Source organism: Lactuca sativa, chromosome 3 (genome assembly GCF_002870075.4).
Source record: "Lactuca sativa cultivar Salinas chromosome 3, Lsat_Salinas_v11, whole genome shotgun sequence".
In the NCBI taxonomy this organism is placed as follows: Eukaryota; Viridiplantae; Streptophyta; class Magnoliopsida; order Asterales; family Asteraceae; genus Lactuca; species Lactuca sativa.
In genome coordinates, this window is record NC_056625.2 from 85,705,248 (window position 1) to 85,733,107 (window position 27,860).

The window sequence follows — 27,860 nt, forward strand, 5'->3', positions numbered from 1 at the left end:
GCAAAATTAGCTCCCAAATGGGATGGACCATATCTTATAGATGTTGAAGCATAAAAAGGAGCATACTAGCTAGCGACACTCGAAGGAGACGTTCTGCCAAGATCCTAGAACACCGTACACCTTAAAGCATACTACATGTAAGTAGGATTAAATGATCCACAACAAAACCAAGGTACACATGTCCTTTGCCTTAAAAACTTTTATTATTACTAATTTTCTCCTCGGATACATTACTAAATTAAGCATCGAAGGGGCATTAGCTAGACTAACGTCCACCCTTAGCTAACGTTTGCTATGCAGAACAATATGCGGTTGAGGATCCTTAAGAGTGGAGATCCTGAAACTTCGGGATGCTTACATGAGAACATCCCAGAACGTTTGGATCCTTAAAGTTTGAACACCCTGAAGCACAAGGATCTTGACACATAAAGATCCTGATACTTGGTAAACTCCATTATATTTAACAATATAATACCATGTACACAAGCTATAGATTGGTCATCTCTCCCACGACTAAGGGTACTTAATCCCCTCTAAGGTTTATACAACTAATTACCTCTTTCGCATGAACTAAGGTTTATACACTTCACATGGACGCATGATATCTAACTGTGGGATATGGGCAAGGGGATCATTTCACGATTCAGTGTCTTGGAAACCCTCTTATCATTGAACACAAGTTAAGATCCATACGTTTTATAACATTTTTCATGTTATCTAGAAATTGGGATCCTACCCTAGTGATTACTCCAGGAATATAAAATTTTCATTTTATCGGGATTTTTCCCTAGTAACTACTTAAGTTTTATAACATTTTCATGTTATCAAAGATTGGGATTTCGCCCCAGGAATTACACAAGACCTATAACATCTTCATGTTGAAACATGTTGGGAATGTTCCCCGGAAAATACGGTCAAATTGTAACATTTTCGTGTTACCTACCCAATGAATTATATCATAAGTGGGGATCCTCCCTAGAATATAACATTAACATGTTATCTATTTTGTCTAAGTCTATAATCTAAATAGGTTATCCTAAGGATAAATTTCCCTTACAAGATCCAAAATCTTTAGGATCTCTGACGGTAGGGATCCTTACCCTTAAGGATCCTCATAAACCTTTGTTGGTAAGGGACCTCGTTCCTAACGTTGAACCAAAACTCTCTCCTAATTTGGAATTTACCCTCAGTAAACTCTCAAAGACTTAAGGAGAAACCCGAAGACAATCAGGTTCTATCTTTCCTTAATTTTGAAGTATTAAAATCAAGAATCCTGAACTTTCCAGGGTCCTGAATTAATCGCTAACATATGAACTTTCAGAGTCATTCGCTATTTTCACAAAAGTTCCAAAAGTGTATTAGAAACTTTTATGAGTTGCAAGTTAACCAATAAACTTGTAAAAGAAACTTTTAGATTTTTTAACAAATCCAGTTATTGTTTGACTAATCATTATTGATCCTTTTTGTTTTTTTAGGATCTTAAACATGCAAAGACCTTAATATTGTGTTATGTAGGAAACAGAGAAAGACGAAAAGAAAACCAACCATTATATTCAAAAACAAAGAGGCCTATAGCCTTACAAAAGCCACGCATTAACATCAAAAGATTATACTACCCTAATCACCTAAAAGGCCTAGATCTTAACCTGGTCATCATTGGCCTTCTCCTTCTTCTTCTTTTCTTCCTCCCCCTGGCCGCACTACATAATCTTCAGCGACGGTGGCAGGCTTGTTGTTTAGCTTAGCTAATGCCTCACGCCATCTTATCACGTCTCAAGATCCTGAATGTTCAAGATCCTCAGACATCTTGATCTTGGCCTCCAGGATAACCACAACAGCGCTTGCCTTTGCATCCGCTATCACCTCCTCAAGGTCTGCAAGGTGCTCCTCTTATTTCTTGGCCTTCTTCTTGCTCAATAGCTCTACCTGCTAGAAAAGATCTTCGTTGGTGGCCTTCCAAATTTTCTCTTGCTCCTTTAGAGTGTACTCGACTTTCTCAGCCCGGATCCTAAGATCGTTCGTGTGTTGAGAAATATGAGTGGAGACCTAGAAGAAACACAGAGATCAGCAAAGGAAGAAAACATCTATGAAAAACAAATTCTTTCAGGAAACTTACAGCCTGGGAAAAAGAGGACAGCTTCCCAAGAGCATCCTCAATATTAAGGCCCTTTAGACTGAAATATGTGGCCCCGGAAGTCTTTCTCTTTCGGGATCCTGGAGTCCTTACAACCAGGTCGAGCTGGGATTTCTTTGGAGGAACCGGAGCAGAAGACTTTTCCTGCTTGATTCTGATCAGGCCACTAGTCATATCATGCTCGAGGTCAGCTAAAGCGAAACGATCACTGGAGCAAACAGTCATGGAACCTGGACAGAACATAAGGATCCTAATAAGATCAAGGATCTTAAGGCAACTACTTGAAGTCAAAAATTAAAAAGATACGTACCTGTATCCATAGAAGCTGTGGTGGAAGATCCTTATTAGAGACTGGATTGGTCAAGTTTAAGAGATCTATCTGCCTCCGGGGGAGAGAAAGCTGGCAATCTTATCCTCTCAATCCTTAGCAGTGAAAACAAGCTCTCCAAACTTGAAACTTGTATGAGAAAAAACAAAATAAGCATAATATTTCAGGATCCCAAAGGAAAATATTGAAATCCTATCCTTCTTAACCCAATCCAGGGGCAAGACATCCCCGTCGTGAATAGAGTCACGTCTCACGAAGAAGTATCTTCCTTTCCAAGCCCCATCATTATGCTCGGTTTTTAGGATTAAAGGAGACTTGTAGGTTTTGACCTTAAGGAGGAATCGGGAGTTTTTGAAAGGTTGTAAGATTGTATACACAAGCCAACTCAGAGAAGCCTATATCCATGCCTTTCGACTTATTTATCTAATCGATCTAATAAAGGATCCTCCAAATAAAAGGCTTGGCCTGGATATACAAAATTTGTTGGATAAGGTGTCAAAGTCCATAACTATATTTGGTATGTACTTGACCCGATTTGGCATGGTCCATTTGGGTTGCATGGCATCGGAACATTTGGATAGACTTTTATGAGAAGAAGATATTTATGGTTTATTAATATATTATAAGTCTAATATATTAATATGAATTATTTAATTAGTATTGATCAAGAATTAGTTTGGAATTAATTTTGTGATCAAAAGAGACTAATTAAATAAATGGGGATTTATTTGGTAAATCATCCATTCTTATGTAGTGGACTTATGATCCATAGTTCTTCATGATGGGCTAAACCTATGTGGTTACCCATGGATACTCCATGGAGGTTAAAACCCATGGATCATGAAGTATATGGAAAGGCATGAGTTACATGGTGTAACCCTAATATGCACACTATATAAAGAAGCCTCATCCTTGTAAAATCGGCACTTAAGTGATTCTAGTGAGGGCTAGTCAATTTTGGAGCATATTATTCCAAGTGTTAGTGGTGTTGTGTGAAGCATTTGAGGCATCACATTTGGGATGCTAGGCTCACAAGGTCTTAAGGAATCCAATCTACTAAAAAGGTATGTCATTCTACTAGTTTTTATATTACATATACCCCAATCATATGCTAGTTAGGATGAATCCTTGGAAAAATGAAATTTTGCATGTATAATAGTGAAAACATAGATCCAAGATTTCTAGGGTTGCATGTACACCATAGGAATGTTAGAATGCTCAAAACTCATCAGTTATATCAGAGCCTAGGCTTGTTTTCATTATACTTGATGCAAATTGCTTAAAAAATCAATTTTTCTACTCATTGTTCAGTGAACTTGTCGAGTCCATGGGGGAACTCGACGAGTCCATGAGAAAATTCATCCTACTCGACGAGTAGGTTCTAGCACTCGACGAGTAGGAGCCCCTGAGGGTAGAATTTCGAGTTTTATTGTTGGATTTGGACTAGGATCATTACCTTAAATTGTTTTTTATATTGTTAAACCTGTTTTTGATGTGGTAATGATTGTGTTAATCCAATTTCAAAGATAATTATCAAAGTTTCAAATTTTATATTAAGTTCATATGATTCTTGAAAATTGTTGATATAAATTATGCATGCTTATGAGTTTTGATAGATCATAGAAATTATTTGACATGCTTGTTAGTTTAATTGTTGATCTAAATGCTTTTTAATGGACTCCATAACTTGTCCTCAAGTTATGGAATTCCAAGAGTTTTTCCATTAAAATCATTAAAACTCATAAGTTATAGAAATGAAAGGTTTTGAATAGTTTCAAAACTTGCACTCAAGTTTTGGAATTTGTAAAGTCACTTTAGAAAACTTTAATTCCAAACCCTAGAGTTTTAAAAGTTTAAAACTCTATCCTTATACTATTATATTATTAAAGGTCTAATAATTATATATATATATATATATATATATATATATATATATATATATATGTATAAGATCAAGTCAGTCTTACCGTTAGTAGGCCTTATTCACGAAGTCAGTCTATAATGAGGGTATAAGGTTGTTGCCTATAAAATGGCAACTTAATGGGTGTCTACTCTCACCCACCGCTTCCTTGGCCGGTGGAGGTTCGTTAGCTGAATGGGTAGGACAAAGACTATAATTCTCATTAAAAGTATAATGATAAATATAAAGTAACTAAACCTTTTATAAATTCCTAATCTTATTTACTTTAAGAAAATTTGAAATTGATGCTAACCCATGAGATTACACTTTGCACCTTGCTAAAGTCGTTAGTGGAGCGTGTATAGTTAACCGACACACTAACTTGGACTTAACAAGGGTGGAAAAGGTGGATTAAGGTTTATCATAGATCGATGGAGTGTGTGTGGTTAATCGGCACATCAGTTAGGTGATTAAATTAAGAGTACCAAGTTAATTTGCATGGTTATTCACACCTTGTTTGTGATGCTCGGTATCCCTGCCACAAACTTGAAAGGCATAATCGAGATTTAAACATGCCATTGAATTGTTCAATGAATCTCAAAAGAAATAGGAGTTTCAATCCAATTAAAACCTAATAATCTATTTCGTTTTTCATGCTGGAAATTGGTAAATCGTCATTTACCTACCTTCAAATATTTTGTAGCTTGGATTCCGACATCCCTCTTCCAAGTTATAAAATATTGTGTTGGGTCCTAGCCTTAATATTTCATTTGGGTGTCTCATTAAGGACTCTTTATCTAATCTAAACTTGTCTTTCTTCCTTTTCAGATGTCTTCCAACAATGCTTCTGGCTCAAACCCTACTGGCTCCTTCTCTCTCATAAACCTTTGTGGGAGAGTCATCTTTGATGGAACTAATTTCAATGATTGGATTAGGAACATAAGGATGGTCACTCGTTATGAGGACAAGGAATATGTCCTCGACAAGGAGCTTAAGGTTATCGATCAGTCTTCTGCTACTCCCGAGGAGATTGTTGAGAACACTAGCCATGAGAAGGATGTCACTAAGGTATCTTGTATCATGTTGGCTACCATGAAAGTAGAACTCCATAAATCCTATGAAGATTTCTACCCTTATGAGATGCACCAGGACCTGATGGAAAGATACCATCAGAGTGCTCGTCAAGAAAGGTATGAAATCATCGCCTCCATGATAACAACAAAAATGAAGGATGGAGAGTCTATCATGGGCCACTTGTAGAAAATGCAAAGATTTGTGGACCATTTGCTAAAGTTAAATGCGAACTTTGATGAGGAGTGAGCAATAGATATTATTCTACACTCCTTACCATCTTGTTATGATCAGTTCCGCATGACTTATCATATGAACAAGGAGGAAGTCACACTTAGCAAACTTCAAGGACTTTTAAGGATTGTTGAAAGTAGTCTTAACGGTAAGAATGTTGTTACCACTTCTACCGTCGCCCCTGTTCTGGAAATCGGGCAAGGGAAAGGGAAAAAGAGGAAGTCCCCTTCGAAGGGTACCAAGGAGAAGTCTCTTGATAGCTCCTCTTCGAGTGGAACCAAGGGTGGTTCTGCCACTCCCTCTTCCAACCCGAAGGATACACAATGCTTCTATTGTCAGGAAAAGGGGCACTGGAAGCGAAGTTGCCCCAAGTACTTGCAGGATGTTAAGGATAGGAAAGTAAAACGCACCCATGCAGGCATTTACACTATATTGTCTAATAACTCACCACATACTAATTCTTAGGTCCTTGATACAGGGTGTGGAATTCACATTTGTTCTGATTTGCAGGGCCTAAAGAGAAGTGAGGATGTGGAGTACGGGAAGATAAACTTGATCATGGGGAATAGGAAAGCTTCACCTATCACCAAGATTGGAGTTTATTCTTTATTGCTTAGTAGTGGGTTAATATTAGATTTGAATAAATGTTGTTACTCATATGAAATGGAGAGAAATATTATTTCTTTTTATGGTTTGTACAAACAAGGATTTACTTTTTCATTTGATAATGAATGTGGTGGTATTAATGCTTTTTATAATGGTGTTTTTTATTTTAAAGCATTACCCTGTGATGGTGTACATGAAACTGTGTCGATTGTAGACAACATAGGAAATAATGTATTGCATATTGATTCTTCCACTAGTTTGGATAAGGCATCCTTGTGGCATTGTCATCTTAGACATGTCAACAAGAAGCGCATATGCTAACTCCAAAAGGATGGAGTTTTGGAGTCATTTGACTTCAAGTCTGATGATGGTTGCGAATCTTGTTTACTTGGAAAAATGACTAAGTCACCCTTCACTGGTACTTGTGCTAGGGGTGAGGTTTTGTTGGATCTCATACACACCAATGTGTGTGGGACCTTCAAAACCACCACAAGGGATGCTAACCGCTTCTATGTGACTTACACTAATGATTACAGTAGATATGGTTATGTCTACTTAATCAAGCATAAGTCAGAAACCTTTGAGAAATTCAAAGAGTTTAAACAAGAAGTAGAGAATCAGTTGGGCAGGACGATAAAGATGCTCCGATCCGATCGGGGTGGTGAGTATCTTAGTATCGAGTTCCTTGACTATCTTAAGGAATGTGGAATTGTGTCACAATTGAAACCTCCTAGGAAACCACAGCTGAATGGTGTGGCTGAGAGGCGTAATCGGACCTTGTTGTACATGGTTCGTTCCATGATGAGTCGAGCTTCGTTACCAATCTCATAATGGGGGTATGCCTTAGAGACTCCCCCATATCCTTAATCTAGTCCCTACCAAAAAGGTTTCCAAAACACCTCACGAGATGTAGACTGGGAAAGTTCCCACTTTAGACTATATCAAGATTTGGGGTTGCGAGGCTTTCGTGAGGCGTGAGGCTCACGACAAGCTCGAACCTCGAACCTCGAAGACTATATCTCTTCTACAGACCGAGTGACAATGTTGTCTTTGTGACGAGGTAAGGAGTCTTTCGTGAGAGAGAGTTCATAATCCAAGGAAACAGTGGGAGGCAAATTGACCTTGAAGAACTCCAATAGTCAAGTGGTGAAGGAACCTCAAACACTAGCAATCAACCTAAGGAGGAAATTCTTGTTGAGCCGATTGATGAGTCTGTACCTCTAAGGCATTCCACAAGAGTTAGGAGCACGTCTGATTTTTATTATGGTTTCCATATTACTACAGAAGGTGATGAATTTATCAGTGATAATACACTGATAAATTTGGATGAACCTAACAACTTTAAGGAAGCCATGGCAGGCCCTGAGTCTGCCAAATGGAAAGAGTCTATGGACAACGAGATTCAGTCTATGTATGACAATCAAGTTTGGATCTTGGTTGACAATGTACAGGGTCGTAAGACAGTCGGGTGCAAATGGATCTTAAAGAAGAAGACCGGTATGGATGGGAAGGTACACACTTATAAGGCGCGACTGGTTGCGAAGGGCTTTACTCAAACTCCGGGAGTTGATTATGATGAAACCTTCTCACCAGTAGCGAAGATTAAGTCTATTAGCCATAGCTGCATTTCATGATTATGAAATATGGCAAATGGATGTCAAAAGCGCTTTCCTTAATGGAAAGTTGGCTGACGATGTTTACATGAGTCAGCCAGAGGGTTTTGTTGATGCAAAGTACCATAATAGAGTGTCTAAGCTTGAGAAATCCATCTATGGTTTGAAACAAGCATCTCGCGGATGGAATCTTTGTTTTGATGAGAAAGTCAAAGAGTTTGGCTTTTCAAGGAGTGATGATGAGTCCTGTGTATATGTTAAGGCTAGTGGGAGTATAGTTAGCTTTTTGGTATTGTATGTGGATGACATACTACTCATAAGAAATGACATCCCAACCTTGCAGGAGGTTAAGTCCTGGCTTGGGAAGTGTTTCGCTATGAAGGGCCTTGGAGAAGCTGCCTATATCCTAGGGATAAGGATATTGAGAGACAGGAGTAAGAGATTAATTGGACTTAGTCAAAGTACCTACTTGGATAAGGTGCTGAAAAGATTCAACATGCAGGATTCTAAGAAAGGTGACTTACCAATCCAGAGTAACGCCAAACTGAGTAAGACTCAGAGCACGAGTACAGAGGCTGAGATAGCTGAGATGAGTTGAGTACCATATGCTTCCGTTGTAGGCTCGATCATGTATGTTATGACTTATACTCGCCCTGATGTGGTCTTTTCTTTGAGCATGGTCAGCATATATCAAGGGAATCCGAGAAAATCTCACTGGACTGTCGTGAAGAATATTCTCAAGTACCTTGCGGAGGTTAGGGACTGGGTCCTTACCCTTGGTGGGAGTGATGAATTGAGAGTGGTAGGGTATAGTGATGCCAACTTTCAAACTAACAGGGATAACTTCCGCTCTCAGTCAGGCTGGATCTTTACCCTAAATGGAGGAGCAATTACTTAGAAAAGTTCCAAGTAGGAGACAGTAGCTGATTCAACGTGCGAATCAGAGTATATAGCAGCAAGCGAGGTGACGAAGGAGGCAATATGGCTAAATAACTTCATTGGATACATTGGAGTTGTACCAACTATAAAGGAGCCTATGGAGATTTTATGTGATAACGAGAGTGCAGTTGCCTTACCCAAGGAACCAAGGGATCACGGCAGATTCAAGCATATCGATAGAAAATACCACTTTATTAGACATCGAATAGAAGAAGGAATCCTCATGGCAAAGAGGGTATCATCGGATGAGAACCCAACAGATCCCCTCACGAAGGGACTATGTAGGGTTAAGCATTTACAGCATGCGAGGCGCATTGGGCTAAAGGATGATATTAGTTTTAGTAATTAGATAGTTTTTCAAAACTTGTAATAGTTGAAATGTAATTGACATTTGATGTTTAAATAAAAGGTGTTTTTATTTACTAGTATGGTACTGTCTTGTGTCAATCATTTACTATTGTTTCATTTTGCATGTGTTGATTTCCAGAATAATTATGTTATGGTATATCATATTACTCAAACTATCCACAGTCGATCATACTTTGGAAGTAGGTATTGAAATAAGACTATCATGAATTGGGTTTGTAGATTTGTCTGAATTGTATTAGACATAGCAATTGTTGCTGCAACATTCATGAGTGCTCATAAGTTCTGAGTATTGGATTCAACCCACACTCACTTGTATCATTTCATGGAATTTATCTCGAGTGATCGTGAGACGGTAATATATAAGTCTTCAAACCAAGAGATATGAGTTATTGACTATGAGTTGGTTATACATTGATAGTACGAAAACACATCAGTAACTTGATGTTATAAAACATGTTGTTGTGTACAATTTGATGATTAGTTAGTACAAGCATATGAGTCGAAGTTTATTTGTTCCTTTTAGTCCTTGGAGGATTAAAAGCGATATCTTGGGCCCCTTGATGATTTTGTTTTGACTCATGTGTCAGGCCTGGTCAGAACTAAATTGATGTGTTCGATTAAGTTCTATGTCGAACAAATCGGAAATCGGGAAACAAACTGTTGGACAATAAGTACAACATTGTTCCATGTATTTGTCCGACTGATATCTAGAACAGAGTATTATATGATCACTTATCTAAAATGGCACAACTTAGTTTCGCGAGACCTTGAAGGAGCTACGATTACTAGTCGGGTCCTGAAGTCCTACTTGCAACTATAGTTATTAGACTTATCCAAGTAGGAGATTGTTGGATAAGGTGTCAAAGTCCATACCTATATTTGCTATATACTTGACCCGATTTTACATGGTCCATTTGGGTTGCATGGAATCAGAACATTTGGATAGATTTTTGTGAGAAGAAGATATTTATGGTTTATTAATATATTATAAGTTCTAATATACTAATATGAATTATTTAATTAGTATTGATCAAGAATTAGTTTGGAATTAATTTTGTGATTAAAAGAGACTAATTAAATAAATGGGGACTGATTTGGTAAATCATTCATTCTTATGTAGTGGGCTTAGGATCCATAGTTCTTCATGATGGGCTAAACCTATGTGGTTACCCATGGATACTCCATGGAGGTTAAAACCCATGGATCATGAAGAATATGGAAAGGCATGAGTTACATGGTGTAACCCTAATATGCACACTATATAAAGAAGCCTCATCCTTGTAAAATCGGCACTTAAGTGATTCTAGTGAGGGCTAGCCGATATTGGTGCATATCAATCTTCTCTCAAGTTATTCCAAGTGTTGGTGGTGTTGTGTGAATCATTTGAGGCATCACATTTGGGGTGCTAGGCTCACAAGGTCTTAAGGAATCCAATCTACAAGAAAGATATGTCATTCTACTAGTTTTTATATTACATATACCCCACTCATATGCTAGTTAGGATGAATCCTTGGAAAAATAAAAATATGCATGTATAATAGAGAAAACATAAATCCAAGATTTCTAAGGTTGCATGTACACCATAGGAGTGTTAGAATGCTCAAAACCCATCAAAATCCCGATCAACTTAAAGAATTCAGAGATTATTCCCATGAAAGGATACCTCAAACCCAAAGAGAAGGGGTACTCAGGAAAGCACACCTAAGTGGGAGAGACAAAGTCTGGCTGAATAAGGGGATCAAAGGGTCTGAAAACGACTCTGGAAGGAAAGGCTCCAGCGAGTCTTAGAGACTCAATATCGTTATCACCAAAAGAGAAGGAATCATCATAAGAGAGGATCCCCTGATCAACGAAATCATCGTCAGGGAGGGCCAAATGCTTTTATGAGACACCGCCATTTTTCGACCCATTGTAGAGTAAAAGTCTAGAGGAAAAATTACCTTCTAAATCACAAGACGGCATAAGAAAAGAAAAGAAGAACGGATAGGAGAACATGAAGATGATCCCTCATATTTATACTGAGCTGGTTAATATGATTTGACTGCTAACGACTAGTAAACTATCCGCTGGAATTTAAATCACCTAGCTGTTATGGGTTAAAATTGAAAATTACTATCCCCTCTTCTTTTACCTATTTACTTTAAGTTATTCCTTTAATATTTACGGAAGTAACCCCTATATTTTCAGGAATAACTTGGAGGCAATTTTATCCTCAATAACATCAGGATCCCGGTTAATTATTGTTATTATTTTTATCAATATTTATAACGGTCATATTTTGTCTATAACTAACACGTGTGCAGAAGTAGTCAAGGGAAGACCAATTCTCAATGAAGAATCATCTCAACTATGCTAAAGACCCGGAATACTTGGTTAAATAACGTTCGTAAAGGTGGTCATAGAGGATCCCGAGAATATCGGACATCTTGTTGGCTAAATTAGACTAGAAATTGACACTTGTAATCTGCACACGACACATGGTTCTTTAGCTCAAGATTACTCAATGAAATTCTAAACTCATTCTTACTAAGAACTCATTGTAATCTTTACTTTATATCAATAAAATCATCAAGGTAGGTGATCATTATCATCTCCCAAGGTTCTATGTTGAAGATCCTAGCAAGGATCAAGGGCTTTCCTTGTAAACCATCGTGTCACTTTTCTTTTACTACTTGCTATTACACAATCTGAACATCACAGCCTCTCATTCAATTTGGTTGATTAGTACTTGTGTAATTTTTGACCAAAACATTAATAATTGGAGCAGTGCTCTTCTTCGATGCATCGTAAGTTTTCCTTTGACTAGGGGGTCCTCTCGGAGGTGGTGGAAGACTTTTCGAAGAAACAGGAAGAATAGAGGAAGAAGATGGGGTTGGTTGTGTAGACATTATTTTCGAGGCTAATGAACACCACAACCCCACGGTGGATGCCAAATTGTTTTGGAAAAGAAACAAAAACAAATGACAATCAACCAAATTGTATGAGAGGTTGTGGTGTTGTAGATATTATGAATATCAAATTGAGATCAGAACGACATGAGTGGTTTACAAGGAAAGTCGTTTCCTTGATAGGATCTCCGGCATAAAACCTTGGGATGTGATAATGATCACCTCCCTTGTTTGATTTTATTAATTATAATGTAAATTATAGAAATGATGACAATAATACAGGTGCGAGTGTTTCAATATCTCTAGTTGTAGGTAGTGTGAATTATACATGTGTATTTATACTCTAATTTGGATAACTAAAAGTCTGATATTATGGGATCCTCTTGAATAGGTATTCACAAATTGCTTTGCCTTGGTATGTCTTGGTCTTAAGTCTGGTTGAGATGATTCTTCGAATATAAGGAGCCTTTAGTTGATTGATTTTATATAAATGAAGAATAAACAAGAAATATAGCTGTTAATTTTGTTAAGGAATAATGATCAGGATCCTGGTGTATGTTTCGGGATCCTGAGATTCCTTCCAGATTCGGGATCCTAGATAGGGTTAAGGATCATGACCCCTAACACACACACGCACACACACACTGTGACATCCCTAATTTCTCGGCCAGGAAAGACCGATTTGTTTATGCTTGGTTTTTAAAATCAGAGTAATCTTTTAAAGAAAACAGTTGCGGAATTTGTTCCCAAAATATGATAAAGATTTATCAAAGCATTTCTGTAAAGAAATGTATTTTTATTATATAACAAAATCTCGGGATGTCATGTTCCGATACAGACACATAAGCATAAACAGAACTTACATTATTTACACTAAAGATTTTACATCTCCTTTAATCTTTCCGTGAAATATATCTTCGTATCGATACCTGTGATACAAAGAAAACTGAGTGGGTCAGGCTTGGGAGCCTGGTGAGCATATAGGGTTTTCAACCCACAATAATGCAATTATTATATTCAACCATCAAACAATCAACCAAATTACCCATCCCCATTATCTTCTTTATTTCTTAGGATTTTACCCTAAGAATTCAACTACCCGTCATTCATCCATTCCTAGGATTGACCTAAGGAATTAGCACAAAATCTATTGCTACATAAGGCGCATCTACCAACATCATCCTTTAAGCGCCTCTGCCAGGATTACGTCATACACTATGAGGCGCGACTGCCAGGTTTATGACATTCTCTTTTAGGCGCATCTGGCGACATTATCTTATAAGCGCATCTGCCAAGATTACCCTATAAGCGCATCTGCTATTATTATGACAATCTCTATTTGGCGCATCTGCCAAGATCACGACATTCACTACTTGGTGCATCTACCGATATTATTCTCAAGCGCATCTGCTAGTTTTATGACATTCTTTAATTGGTGCATCTACCAATATCATTCTTAATCATCTTTCATACCTCATCATTTTATCACATACCAACTATCTCATCTACCCATGTTCTACCCAACATATTTGTAGATATAAAATACATATACAGTTTAACTCATTTAAAAACTATATAAAACATTCATTCCATACTCATCTCAAATAAACAACAATATATAAACACATAGCACGTATTTTATAACAAATACTTCATATTTATGTGTTAGAAGAAAGTAACCACACACTCTCCCAAACATATACTTAATACATTCAAACAATACTTGTATTATACCCGTGTTTGTCAAAGGGACTATACACCCACACATATAAACAACTTTATATTATACACATAGCACGTATTTTATAGAAAATACTTAATATTTATATGTTAGAAGAAAGTAACTACACACTCACTCAAACATATACTTAATACATTCAAACAATACTTGTATTATACCCGTGTTTATGAAAGGGACTATACACCCACACATATAAACAACTTTATATTATACACATAGCACGTATTTTATAGAAAATACTTAATATTTATGTGTTAGAAGAAAGTAACTACACACTCACTTGATCAGAAGATGATCGGACAGCACTACGGCTTGTAGAAGTAGTATTCTTCGGCAGATCTGGAAGATCTTCACAAAAACCGGACTCCTCGCGGGCAGAGCTTCGGCTCGGGAATTTCACTTCTCGGGATCTTCGGGGCCTCGGGACTTGCTTCGGGGCTCGGGAATGATACCGGGACTTCGGGATAATTCTTGCACGAAAAACGATGCAAAAACGCGAGAAAAGGGGAAGAAATGAGCAAACTACCCGGCTGCCCTCGACACCCTTTTATAGGGGATGGAAGGTCGATTTACGCAGGGCGTAAATCCTAGTTACGTGGGGCGTAACGACGATAAGGTCGCTGACTCCCCCCATGGATAATATCGGCCAATATATATTTAAATTAAATATCGAAAATATTTAATAAACTTCAAAAATTCATATCTTCCTCATACGAACTCCGTTTTCGACGTTCTTTATATTCCCGCGTAGGTGAGACTACTCTCTATAACTTTCGTTTAGACTCCGTCGGCTAATTTTGACTTTATTTTTATTATTTATTTTTAGTAGGCCAGGACAGGAAAACTCCCTTATAAAATCATAACTTCTTCATCCGACGTCCGTTTTCGCCTATATTTTTATCGTTTTACTAAAATTAATAAGATCTTCAATTCTCATTTAGATTGTTTCGGCTAAAAACCGCTCGGTCTCAAATCGAGCATTCGGGCTGCATACCGCTAAGTCGAAACTTCGAAAAATCATAACTTCCTCATACGAAGTCAGATTTGGGCGTTCTTTTTATGCACGCTCATGGTTTAACGTATTATACGACTTTCATTTAGATTGCTAAGGCTAAATATCACTCTAACGTAAATTCACTTTTTACGCCGCGCTGTGTCGTGTCGGTTCTGTCGCGAAACTTCGACAGGTCATAACTTCTTCGTTATAACTCGGATTTCGGCGTTCTTTATATGTACGGAATCCTTGTAACATATACTACAACTTAGTTAAGATTATTCATTCTAAATAATCTTTCATCAAAAATTCATTTTTGACGCCTATCGTCTCTAAATTGACTAGCCCTGATCTACGGGCGTTACACACACACATACACACACACACACACATATATATATATATATATATATATATATATATATATATATATATATATATATATAATCCGAACACGTCACACGGCGGTCACAGTGCATTGCCTAGTTTCGCCACATGTCACTATCTTCTACCACGTGTCTCGGTGACTCGCTCATTACCGCAGTGTGGTGAACATCATGTCGCGCCGCAGTAGCCATAATTTGACCATTTTGACTTTGACTTCCATTGACTTTCTCAAAATAGCAACATACTTTTGTCTCAACTTCAAACAAACCATCACTTTTTCATATGAACTTCGTTTTCGATGATCTTTATATCCACAAAATCGTCTCAACAAGATCTACAACTCTCCTCAATTATATTTTGCTAAATAATATTTCTTAATTTAACCTAACTCTATGCTTTATTTCATCTATTCATCTCATATAATTTACCTCTCATGAAATAATACGTGTTACGAAAAAACAGGTGCTACAGTGCTAGTGGTTGTTTCTTTCGTTGTTGGTACCCCGATTTAAGGATGTGATATAGCCACTACTGTTGGTAAGTTACTAAAAAATCAAATCTTCATGGATTCATTCCTTAAAATCTCAAAATTCTTCCCCAAAATTAATGTAATTCACATATAGCTAATTGTTTTTGTTTATCGATTTAGGGGTTGTGTTATAAAAGAGTATAAATCAAAAAGTGAACCAACAATCGAGGGTCTAATTATGGATACGTCCTTAACCGATGCGACCTTGGCGACAACTTGGTCTGGTTCAATAGATTCATATGGTCGGCGACCCATTCTGGCCATCTCTTCTATCACAAACTTCGTTAGCAGTTTAATCATGATTTGGTCAATGAACGTTTACTCATGTCTTGGTCACCCAACATTTGAAAAGAAACAAGTCACATGTTTTGATATTTATTTGACTAGTGATGGTTGGGAAAGGTGACTATTGGTGGTTGCCAAATGTGAACATGAGGTGACAAATGGTAGTTGCCAACAATGATCTAGAGATGATTGGTGGTGCTCATTGGATCTAAAACCATGGAGGGGAGGAAAGTAGGTGGGTGTGGTAAAAAGGTGGATTCCAACAACAAAGAATAAACATAAAACTAAATACAAAAACTAAAAAAATTCCTAAATAGAAAATAACAGTCATAAAGGGTATTGTTGTCGGACGAAAATCATAGGAAAAATAAAATAAAATAACAAAAGGACAATGCGAGTAAAAATTAAAAATTAAGGACTATCAAACAATGCCACTTGAATTATTCATGTAATTTTCTCTAAAAAAAATTATACTACATTTGGAACAAAAATTAATAAAACTGGTAATGATAAGGGTTAATACCATAAAAGCCATAAGTTTTACGCCCCATTTCTAAATTAGCCATAAATGGATTTTTTTGTCTAATTAGCCTAAATAATTGTGACCCCTGTTTCAAAATCGTTTTATCAGCCAGTTAACAACAGGTCAAGGTACGCAGCCGGTCACCACTCTCCTATACTACTCGATCGTTCGTACACCACCAAATATCACCTTTCACAGAAACATCTTGCATCAAAAAAAGGTTTCATGTAGTTGGTCTTAGGAAGAAGAAGGGTTTGAAAAGGGTTTTTTACACCATTGTTGCATGCAAAAAAGCTTCTATTTTGAAGTTGAAAATCACTGATCATGAAGTAGAAAGGTACGTGGGGTGCCAATAAGAAATTGATGTGTATGTGTGTTCTTATCTTACATAATCGAGTTCCATAGTGTCACTTACAAGTATAATTTTTCATTTTGAACAGATGGCTTCATCATCTGGAACTAAAAAGGTGAAAGGGCCTGAAAAGGTTTATGTAAGGGACGAGGACTCTGATGATGATCTCATAGATTTCTCTTTCCTGGATTTTGCACCAGAGACCTTTAAACCAACCTCAAACCTGTCTGATGACCCATTTCTTGACATATTATGTGATGAAAATATGCTAAGGAGGACTCTTGATGGAATGGGAGATAATGATCAGGAAGTTGGTGTTAAGGATCCAGAACATGATCATATTGATGATCAAAATGACGGTGAAGTAGGTGTAGAGTACAGGGTTCATGATCCAGACATACATTGGAAACAAATGAAGCCTGTAGTGGGAGAGTGTTACGAGTCCCCTTCTCAACTCAGGTTTGCATTAACTAATTATGCAGCAGCTAATGGATATCAGTTGTGGTTTATGAAGAGTGATAGGCATAGAGTGATTGCTAGGTATGGGAAAATATATAAAAAAGACCCATGTCCCTTTAGAGTTTACGTTGCTTGGAAGTATAATGAACGAACATTTCAGATTAAATCTATATGTGACATACATCTATGTGCTAGAAATTTTAATTTTGGAACTTTGGTTAGTTGTAACTGGTTGGCCAAACATTACCTGAAGGATATTATTATGAAGCCAAAGATGACATTAACTGAGATGAAGGAAGATGTACTTAGGATGTTTTCAGTAAATGTATCTAAGGGGCAATGTCACAAGGTAGGACAAAGGCAAGAGAGATGATAGAAGGTAAGTTAGAAGAACATTATGCAAAGGTATGGGATTATGCTGCAGAAATCCTCAGGTCTAACCCATGGAGCACTTGTAAGGTGGGAGTAGATTCTAATGCAAGTGGCATGAACTATTTCAAAAGGTTTTATGTGTGCTTAAAGGCTTTTAAGGATGGTTGGAATAGGGGTTGCAGACGTGTGATAGGTTTGGATGGTTGTTTCCTAAAGGATAAGTTCATAGAGATCCAACTGATTTTATGTGTGCTCATTCTTGTTCATGCAGATTATGGGAGATATCAGGGTTACCATGTGTCCATGCTCAAGCTGCAATCAATTTCACACATAGAGATCCAACTGATTTTATTTCCTTTTGGTTCCATAAGGACAAGTTCATAGAGACATACAAGGACAACATCTTACATGTTAATGGAAGTAATATGTGGCCCTATACTGAATATTTGAAGCCCTTACCACCCCTTGTTAGGAGAATGCCTGGAAGGCCAAAAACAAAGAGAAGAAGACATGCCTCAGAATGTCAGGGTTCTAAGTTCCTTCCTCAAAAGGCAATGGTTAGCAGGATTGTTAGGTGTGGGAAATGTAGGGAACTTGGTCATAATAAGTTGTCTTGTAAGAATGGAGAAGGTCCAAGTGACCCTGTCCCTAAAAGGAAAAATGGTAGACCAAAGGGAGATGGGAGAGGGAATTTAGTTGTGAACATTGCAAAGACACCAAGGAAAGTAGATAATGGAAAGAAGAAAGTTGTTGAGGGCACATCAAAAGAAGTTAATGAGGGACAAAATAAAGTTGTTGATCACACATCAAAAGAAGCAAGTGAGGGAAAGATGAAAGATGTTGAGGGCACATCAAAAGAAGCAGGTAAGATTATAGATGTTGATAAGTCAATTTCTCCTTTGAAGAGAATGAAGATGATGGCAAGGAGGGGAGGTAAGATCAAATATGTAGTGAGAATAGGGGCTGTGCATGGTAGTATAAGTCAAAATATGGCAGGTGTTGATGAAGTTGTACTTACCTGCCATGAAAAGCTTGACCATGAAGATTTTGAAACTATTAAAGATTTGCAGGCATTTGGATATGATCATGGGGAAATTGTTGAAGCTTTGAATAAGGTGTGTAGTTATAAATTTAATTATTAACACAATTTTCTTGAACATTATGTGATAATATGTTTATGTTAATTTCTTATTCACAGTTGACAAAAGAGAGGAAGGAGATGTTGGTTGAGAGTATAGTTAATGAAGAGACCAGTCAAGAAACACAAGATCCGTTGGTAAGAAAAAGGAAGCCCTCAGAAAGAATTATCAAGATTAAGTTGAAAAAAGCAGTGCATGATCCAGATGGAGGTGGTTCAACAACTGAGAAAGCACTTACATTGGACTGATGTTGTTATGGGCGGGGGGTTAATTGGGCATAAATCTTTTGATAGCCCTTTTTTGTGAAAGCATCTTTTGGTAACAAGCTTCCAATTTGTTGACAACATGTTATCTTTTGACTGTAAATTGTAGTAACATTGTCATTTTGGTAAATCATCTTTTGGCTTGTAAACATTGTTGTAAAATTGGAAGTTTGGTTCTGATTGTTACCCTCCATGTATGTATTTGGCTATTATGTTTATAAAGATTGTGGTTTGTAGTAAGTTCAAATTTCTATGTCAGTTTGTAATGGATAGTAGATTGTCAATTTCTGGTTAATGCTTTTCATATTAATTGTCCCGTAGGACTATGTATTACAAGGGTATCCATATTACAACCATTAAAATGTTTTCAGATGCCATTACAACTATGCCAAAATAAGCATCTAATATAATTTCACCTAACCAACAACTTCACAAAAGACTAAACTTAACTTCCTAACTTCCTATAATCTCACCAGCAATCCAGTCCCTGTTACCAACATCACTGCAAATAGCATGACCATGATGAACATAAGCTTCATCATCAACATCAACCTCCTATTTTGATCCACATTCACCTGTTCCAACTGAGCATTGCCATCAGCCATACTAACCAGAGCTAAATGCATTTGGTACATGAGGTTTTTGTAATCTTCACTAGGCAAAGGTGGGTCCAACCACATGAAGAACTTACAATACCTGGAAGGATCCTGCACATTTTTATGACAGATTTGCCCTTAGTCCCATAACAAAACTTTATATTGGATCAAAGAGTGAAGAACATACCTTGTAGTTGGTGCATCCCCTAAATTTTCTTCCAGGATTCTTGTCCGTCCACGAAATTGAGAGGCTAGCCTCAACACCACAACGATACAAAACCATAGGGTTGTTTCTGTTCCTGAAATTGACATTAACATTTTGAAATCCTGAAGTCATTGACCCTGTAGATGAACTAGCCATGAAGAAGCTGATGCGTGGAAGAAGAAGTCGGAGAATGTAGAAGTAGGAGGTGGAAGATGGGTTTCTAACGGTAAAACCCTTATTTGTAAAGGGGTAACCGGCTGAAACCGGGGAAACCGGCTAACAGGGTTTGAGGCAAAAGTCAACACATACATAATGGCTAATTAGACACAAAAAATCCATTTATGGCTAATTTAGAATTGGGATGTAAAACTTATGGCTTTTATGGTATTAACCTTAATGATAACCTAGGCGTTGCAACGACTTTATTAATCTTATATGTCCGATTGAATTAAGTAATGCACAATGTTGATATAAAGCAAAATGATTAAAAATGAAAGATCGTTAGGGATTTAATTATCTAATTTTGTTATTACACCGAGAATATCACTTGGGTATATATGAAATTCTGTCCATCATTGTTGTAATATCATTATTACATTTGCATTATTTCCGTAATTTCATTATGACAAAGGGAGTACTTTTATAATTTTGATATAACATAAAATAACCATTTATATTATACATGGATACCTTTTGTAACTTTTATTACACTGGACCATATCTAATTTTGTTATCATCTAATTTTGCTATTATATATGTATTAGGTGTAAGACTGATGTATCATATGGATTTAAAAAATATATATATGAAAATTCTAAATATTTGAAATTTAAATTTATAAGAAAAATTAGAAAAAAATATTAAATTATTAAAATTAAAGTGTTTTATTTTAATTTAGATAAATAAACAAAGAAAACTAATGAAGTTTTAATTTAGAAATTTTGAAATTAAAAGGAAAGTCAATTATTGAAATTGATATGCATTTATTATTACATTTATTGTAATTATTATATTTAAATATTATATGAAATTTAATAAAATGAAAAAAACCACAAGATGTCATATAGAAAATTTTAATAGAAAATAACCACAAAATAACATCTAGTCAAATCAATAAAAATGTAACATGTGGCAAAAAGATTTCCATTTATTAAATTAGATTAGATTATATCAACCATTTCTGATTTAGTAATTTTATTTCAAATGCACAATGCCAGCAATATTTTCTAGACATAGACCATTTTCTAAATTTTTACACAAGGATTATTTCTGTAATTTTATCTTACTACAAGGATATTTTTGTAATTTCCCTACACAATATATAATTTATTACGAGGTAACATTTCTATAACTGTAGGGGACATTTCTATAACTATTTTCTATAAAGGGGGCATATTTGTAAGTTTTACTTTTTCGGGGACATCTTCCATAATATCCCGATAAATGTAAGGATAGTAGAATGACATGACTTCACTCAAGAAACTCGAATGAACTTCATGGAGTAAACTGAGTCTGCTGAGACGTTGTGGATGTTCTTCATCGTTTCGAGCAGGCGAGCAAGTAATTACCTACTCAAACTTTTCGTTATCCATCAATTCCACACTCAATTTAGTCTGGTGTATGGTTTTTGTATCAAATGTTGCTGTAAGTTTACTCAATTTGATCGATTCATGACCTCTGTTTCATGAAATTTATGTTCCCTATTCGTGTTTCTGAAGTTACTGTGCTTGATCCCTTTCCGATTGTAGACTTGTAAAACACATAAATCCTATAGGTAAGACTGTTCCATCTTTTCAATAAAACACGAGGACGTTATTAATCTTTGATTTTGAGTTTCTCCTTTTCGTGTTTGTAGCATTTTGTTGCAATAAACAAAAAGAGAATTGCCAGAAAACAACATGCTTCCTTCAGCAACCATGAACATCCTTAAAGTTCATGGTTGTTATCGTCTTCAACCCCCAATTTCTCATCTTTCCCAGAATATCCATCCCTCCTCCCTTACTACACACCATAAATCCAAGCTCTGTCACGTCTCATCACCCTCAATCCATTCTTCTAATCCCCAATTTCGTATCTCTAGAACCAATTCAAACCTCAGAAATGTTAGGGTTTCAGAAATCGGAGCTCCATTATGGACACAAAAAGACGACAAACAAGATAACTCCGGTTCTCCTGAAGACTTGACCATGAATGGAGAAGCTTATCAGAAGACTTTAAGGTTGGTAGAATGTTCTATGTTTGCTGCTCTTGGTGGATTAGCCTACATCTTAAGCAGCTCCCTTGCTATCGAGGTACTTTTTTGACTCTGCATTATATCGAACACTTGGTGGGCGTTATTGAAAACTAACAATTCCAATATTTACAGAATTACTTTGGTTGTTTCTTTGCCTTACCCATAGTATTCTCATCAATGCGATGGGATATTGTTGCTGGAAGAAAGACTATGGTATCCATTATCAAACCAAAACCAATCATTATTACCATATTCCTGAAAATAACATCTTTGTCCTTTGATGTGTTCCATTTTACATATCATCTTTTTGTAGGTGGCAACTGCTACACTATTGCTTGTTTTAGCTGGACCCATAAAAGCACTAACATATCTGGTTAGAAAATATTTTCATATCTTTATAGCATTTAAGTATTTAACTCTATATATATATATGGTTTACATTTTGGCTTATTTCTATCATTTCAGTTGATGCATGGGTTTCTTGGTCTTGCTATGGGATCTTTATGGAGGTATCCAATTGTTTTATTCCTTATTGCAATCTTTTCAATTATGAATTATGAGAAAAAAACAAGAATCTTCTTCAATCTTTACTTCTTAGGTCAAAAGCAAATTGGGGTGTTTCTATATTCACAAGTGCAATTGTAAGAATTTCTATCTTTCTTCTCTTTCTCTCATCTTTTAAGGATGATTTTTTTTTACTGTTTTAGTGACACGTGTCTTTAAATTTACTACAGGTGAGAGCTATAGGTGCAATGGGATATGTTGTGATGTATTCTTTTCTAATCAGGGAAAACATTCTTGCTTTGGTAAATTTACATTCTTCGATCTTCATATCTTAAATTACTTTAGTACCCCCCATATTCTGATAATCATTTTTTTTTCTTGAAGATCACTATAAACATTCATGCTTCAGCTACATTTATTCTCACTTCATTAGGGTTCTTGACAATTCCATCAATGAATTTAATATACGCCATTTTTGGGACTTTGGTTTGTCTTTTTTACCCTCTCAATTATCTATTAATTCAATTTAATAAAGATTTGATTTTTTTTTACACTATATGGTTTTTGTGTTTTTTGCAGCTATTACTGAATTGCTGTTTCTTTGTGTTCTTGCTACATCTTCTATATGCTCTGTTCTTTACAAGGCTTGGAATGAAGGCTTCTTTGAGATTACCAAAATGGTTTGCTAAAGCAATATGACAAGATTACCCTTACCCACCTTTTATCTTGTATTCCATCAAAAACTAGTTCCTCAATCAATTTAGCTTTATTCTTTTTTTATTAAATTAACTCCCAACACTTTTACATGTGTTAAAGATTGATGATGAAAATCTCAAATTGAGAAAAGTTGAAGTCATGTATATACATTCGGTTTTATAAATGTAGGAACATTACATAGAGTTGAAATTGTTTTTGGAAGCTTAGTTGTGTAATTTGTATCATTAATGTTGTATTATGTATAGAACAACAATAGAAATTAGTACCAAAATTGTTTAAAGAAATATATCACGATTACCTTTTCACATGGTGAACTATATCACATTTTCTTATAAATACCTAAATTGTTTAATGTACTTTTTGCATGTCACATTTTAATTTGGTTTCGTTAAGGGAAAATTTTGATTTGCATGATGTTAATGTCCTATAATCCATCTATAATGTAATATAGTTTCGTTATTTATATATGGAAGTAAGATAAATGCTCTTAAGCATTTAACATGTAAATATTGACCAAACATGTCACATGTGTATGCCTAATATTTTGGGCATATGTGTCACGAAAAAAAAAGTACATGATTTCTTGTTTGTAAAATCTCTTATTTATTACAGTATAAAGAGAATTTACATATAGAGATATTCAAAGTTATGAAAATATTGTTAACATCAATGTCAAAAATGAAGGGATTGGAATAGAATACCCATATTCATTCTAGGGTTTATCTAACTATGGATTTATGTTGAAGTTATATGAAAATGGTGAAATGTCGTTGAGAGTGAAAAGTCAAAACAACATCGATGATCGATGAATAAAAGAGACCCAAAGTAGACGTGTCCACATTTGGAACCAGATTCTGTAGGCGAGGGGGTGTTAGCGACTCAAAGCCCTGCCACGACAATCAGTTCCCGCTCTTCAACTCTCCACCCACCCACCGCCGGAAAGTTCTTTATAAACTCCTACTTTCATCACCTATTCCTTGCGGAATTCTTTGATTGAAGAGCTATAATGGGGATCAATGACAATGAGCGAAATGATAGTAATCCAATGGTGGTTATCAATAAGCTCAAGTTCACCTACCCAGGGATCGACGGCCATCCGCCTCCTGGTTCAGTTCCTCTCATTGAAGATTTCTCCCTCACTCTCAATCCCGGTGATCGTTGTCTTCTTGTCGGATCTAATGGCGCTGGTTCGTCCTCCTTCTGTCGTCCTTTTTTCAATTTCAATTCTATCCATATCGATCGTGAAATTTTTATTGAATTTTAAAACAAAAGGAAAAACGACGATACTGAAGATACTTGGAGGGAAGCATATGGTGGAGCCTGATATGGTTAGGGTTCTTGGTAGATCGGCGTTCCATGACACCTCTTTGACTTCTTCCGGCGACCTAGCTTATCTTGGTGGAGAGGTACATTACTTCTGCTTCTCTTTCAATTGGGATTTTCACAGTATTTTGGCTCAAAAACAATCAAATTTAGAAAAGCTTGATTGATCTAGATAAATGTCAAATTACTTACCTATCATTAGCCTGAAGAAGCACAAATTCTACGAATTTCCATCTCTTACAGTTAACAGCTACCACATGATTGGGATTTATAGGTGTGCATTTAGACACATTTCATATATTGTTAGAGCGTATTTACAATATGCTTTAGATCTTCTTTAGAATTAAAATGTGTCTTGTTTATATTTATAATACACCATCAACTCTTTATATCCCTTAAATCCACATAGTTGTTTAGATCCATGAAATTAGCATACAACTCAAGATGACAAAATCACCCTTTAAGAAATTTATCAATAGTTAGGTTCAAAGAGTTGCAAATGACACCTTGATATTAAATTATATAAAACTATAATCAATCAAATTAAACTAATTGCATCAAGTATTGATTAGATCCCATAAAGAGAGAAAGGAACTTATTCTAAATAATAGTCATTTAAATGAGAACAGTGGAGAAGGGAAGTTGCTTTTGCTGGGTTTGATGTTGCAATACAAATGGATATTTCTGCTGAGAAAATGTTATTTGGAGTATCAGGGGTTGATCCTCAAAGAAGAGCTGAACTAATCAAGGTACTTCAAACATTTTTGCATTATTTTCTTTAAATTGATCTCTTTTTCTATTCTTTTTGTAGTTGTTTTCCAATTTACTTTATCCATTTGAACTTTTTTCCACACTTTAAAAAGAACCCATCTCTAGATTGATATTTTCAAAAACTCCATCTTAATTCTATGCATTTTTCTCTTTAAACCCAAGGAAATGTACCGAATATTTCAGGTTTTAGATATTGATCTTTCATGGAGGATGCACAAGGTTTCTGATGGTCAAAGAAGAAGAGTGCAAATATGCATGGGCCTTCTGAAGGAATTTAAGGTATTAAATTAACACAGTCTCAGTCACAGTCAAAGTCACACATCAAATGCAGTACAACTTGTTATGTTCTGTCATGTCATGTTATGCTTTCTAAAAATGTTTTCCTTTCATCATTACATAAAAAGAAGATAACATTGGTTTCGTTTCTTTTTTTGAAATTTGTGTTTGGTTGATGAATGTTGTTTAATGGACACATTTGACATTTGTATAGGTTCTTCTTCTTGATGAAATTACGGTTGACCTAGATGTGCTTGCAAGGGCTGACCTTTTGACTTTCCTAAAAAAGGAATGTGAAGAGCGTGGTGCTACTATCATATATGCTACACATATATTTGATGGACTCGAGAATTGGCCTTCACACATTGTAAGCTTTCAATTACAATCAAATAAATTTCATAATATTCATCAGTCTTAATGTTAGAGTTGGGGAGAAAAAAAAAGGGTGAATAGGTAAATACATTAACTCAATAATCTCATTAAATGATTGTGTTTGTATTAGGTTTATGTTGCCCAAGGGAAGCTACAATTAGCATTGCCTATGGAAGAGGTCAAAAAGATGAGTAATTTGTCTCTAATGGTGAGTTTATCTTTCTTCACATGCACCTCATTACAAAATAAATGGACCAATTTCTTTCTAATGTTTGACTTTTGGTCAAATGGCCTGATTTTGTACTTAAAAGTAGATGCAAGTTACTTTTGGTAGACGGTTGACGACAATACACAGTTAACAGCTGACAGTTGACAGTAAATTGTTTTATTGTTTGTTATAGAGAACGGTAGAAAAATGGCTGAGGAAGGAGCGAGATGAGGAGAGGAAGAGAAGGAAAGAGAGAAAAGCAAATGGACTGCCAGAATTCGATAGGCGTATTGATGGGACCCGCGTGGTGAACAATGGATGGGCTGCTGGAAGGCTCAATTCCACTGTTGCTGGTCAAGAAAACTTTGTGTATAGTTCAAACAGGGTTATGAGACAATAAACACCCAATCGATTGAATCTATTAACATAATTCTTTCTTTAGATGCTAAATTGAGTATATGATGCGTCAAAGGGTATATTTGTTAAGTTCCCTGTGTGAAATGTAACAATCATATGTGTGTGAGTAAATTGTATTCAAAGTAATGGATTACAATATTTTGATTCAATGAAAAGAATATAGGCTTTACTATTAAGTTTTAATTAGCATTTTTTTTATAGTGTCCATGAATAGTGTTGGTTGTTGTCTTGAATGTTCATGATCTAAGATTAATTTGAACTTGGATCGAGATTCATGGGATGCATATCAACTATCAACTATAATAAATGAATATCTATTTTGTCATATGTCAATCTTTCATGAGTTTTGATACTTGTTATTTTATGATATCTTTTAAATAAATAATATCCACATGTCAATTTTTAGGTTTTTTAAATTTTAAAATTGAAAAGTCACATAATATTTATATATTTATATATTTAAAGTACTAAATGTCATAAATATGTTAGTATTAAATTGTAATTAATACATTTCTTTATTTCTTATTTCAAATTTTAAAATTTTATTTTGCCCAGAATATCTTCAAATCTTCAAACTTACATCAAGAACATCTTCATATCTTCAAACATATCCGAGAACATTCAAGCTTACCCTGGAAATCTTTCTTCACAAATAATTCTTAGGAATTATTTGGTAAGTTTCCTAAATTTAACTAGTGTTTTTACTCTGTATTCTTGATATATAACTAATTGACACACAATATCGTGTGTTAAATAGTATTAGGATACGACTATATACGCGTGTTCTAATCCGAGGATTTTCGTTATCACTTCGTTAACCAGCCAAGAAGACATTCGAGGTGAGTTCATACCCTTACAGTTTTTACGATTTTTATATGTTTTAGGGGGGAAGGGGAGAATACAAGTAAAACACAAGATAAATTGTGTTAATATATAAATCGTTACATTTATATTTTTTTTTTAAATATAAATATACACACGGGTACAAATTCGATACAGTAAAATTTTAGCCCTTTTGTAACATGTCGAACTAAAATGGTATAATTATATAAACGAACATATATAATTATTTTATTTCAACTTATTATCATGGCAAATTTTATAATAATATA

At 35.6% G+C, this 27,860-nt stretch overlaps 2 protein-coding genes across 6 annotated transcripts; both read left to right on the plus strand.

Moving 5' to 3' along the window:
• The first annotated feature begins 21,342 nt into the window (after positions 1-21,342).
• LOC111911576 (uncharacterized) lies at positions 21,343-23,563 on the plus strand. 5 transcript variants are annotated; one of them, XM_023907329.3, is made up of 10 exons: positions 21,387-21,571; positions 21,646-21,701; positions 21,783-22,218; positions 22,293-22,373; positions 22,474-22,533; positions 22,626-22,669; positions 22,759-22,801; positions 22,895-22,966; positions 23,049-23,150; positions 23,244-23,563. In XM_023907329.3, the coding sequence occupies exons 3-10, from the start codon at positions 21,826-21,828 to the stop codon at positions 23,361-23,363; spliced, it is 915 nt and encodes a 304-aa protein (XP_023763097.1). In that variant the 5' UTR covers positions 21,387-21,571; positions 21,646-21,701; positions 21,783-21,825; the 3' UTR covers positions 23,364-23,563. The 5 variants fall into 5 exon arrangements, with proteins under 5 accessions (XP_023763100.1, XP_023763097.1, XP_023763096.1 ...); XM_023907330.3 differs by having other exon boundaries at positions 21,399-21,487; XM_023907332.3 differs by lacking the exon at positions 21,646-21,701 and having other exon boundaries at positions 21,343-21,487.
• A 591-nt stretch (positions 23,564-24,154) lies between these two features.
• Positions 24,155-26,931, plus strand: LOC111911575 (ABC transporter I family member 20). The gene is made up of 7 exons (XM_023907327.3): positions 24,155-24,568; positions 24,654-24,787; positions 25,334-25,453; positions 25,659-25,754; positions 25,966-26,118; positions 26,254-26,331; positions 26,525-26,931. The coding sequence occupies exons 1-7, from the start codon at positions 24,388-24,390 to the stop codon at positions 26,729-26,731; spliced, it is 969 nt and encodes a 322-aa protein (XP_023763095.1). The 5' UTR covers positions 24,155-24,387; the 3' UTR covers positions 26,732-26,931.
• Positions 26,932-27,860: the final 929 nt, after the last annotated feature.

What these genes read in the sequence shown, in the direction of transcription:
- LOC111911576 (XM_023907332.3), top strand. Translation starts at nt 21,826, where the DNA reads ATGCTTCCTTCAGCAACCATGAACATCCTTAAAGTTCATGGTTGTTAT. An exon ending in TAAAAGCACTAACATATCTG is followed by an intron (nt 22,534 to 22,625) that starts GTTAGAAAATAT and finishes CTATCATTTCAG; the next exon opens with TTGATGCATGGGTTTCTTGG. An exon ending in CTATATTCACAAGTGCAATT is followed by an intron (nt 22,802 to 22,894) that starts GTAAGAATTTCT and finishes AATTTACTACAG; the next exon opens with GTGAGAGCTATAGGTGCAAT.
- LOC111911575 (XM_023907327.3), top strand. Translation starts at nt 24,388, where the DNA reads ATGGGGATCAATGACAATGAGCGAAATGATAGTAATCCAATGGTGGTT. An exon ending in TGTCGGATCTAATGGCGCTG is followed by an intron (nt 24,569 to 24,653) that starts GTTCGTCCTCCT and finishes TTAAAACAAAAG; the next exon opens with GAAAAACGACGATACTGAAG. An exon ending in GCCTTCTGAAGGAATTTAAG is followed by an intron (nt 25,755 to 25,965) that starts GTATTAAATTAA and finishes ACATTTGTATAG; the next exon opens with GTTCTTCTTCTTGATGAAAT.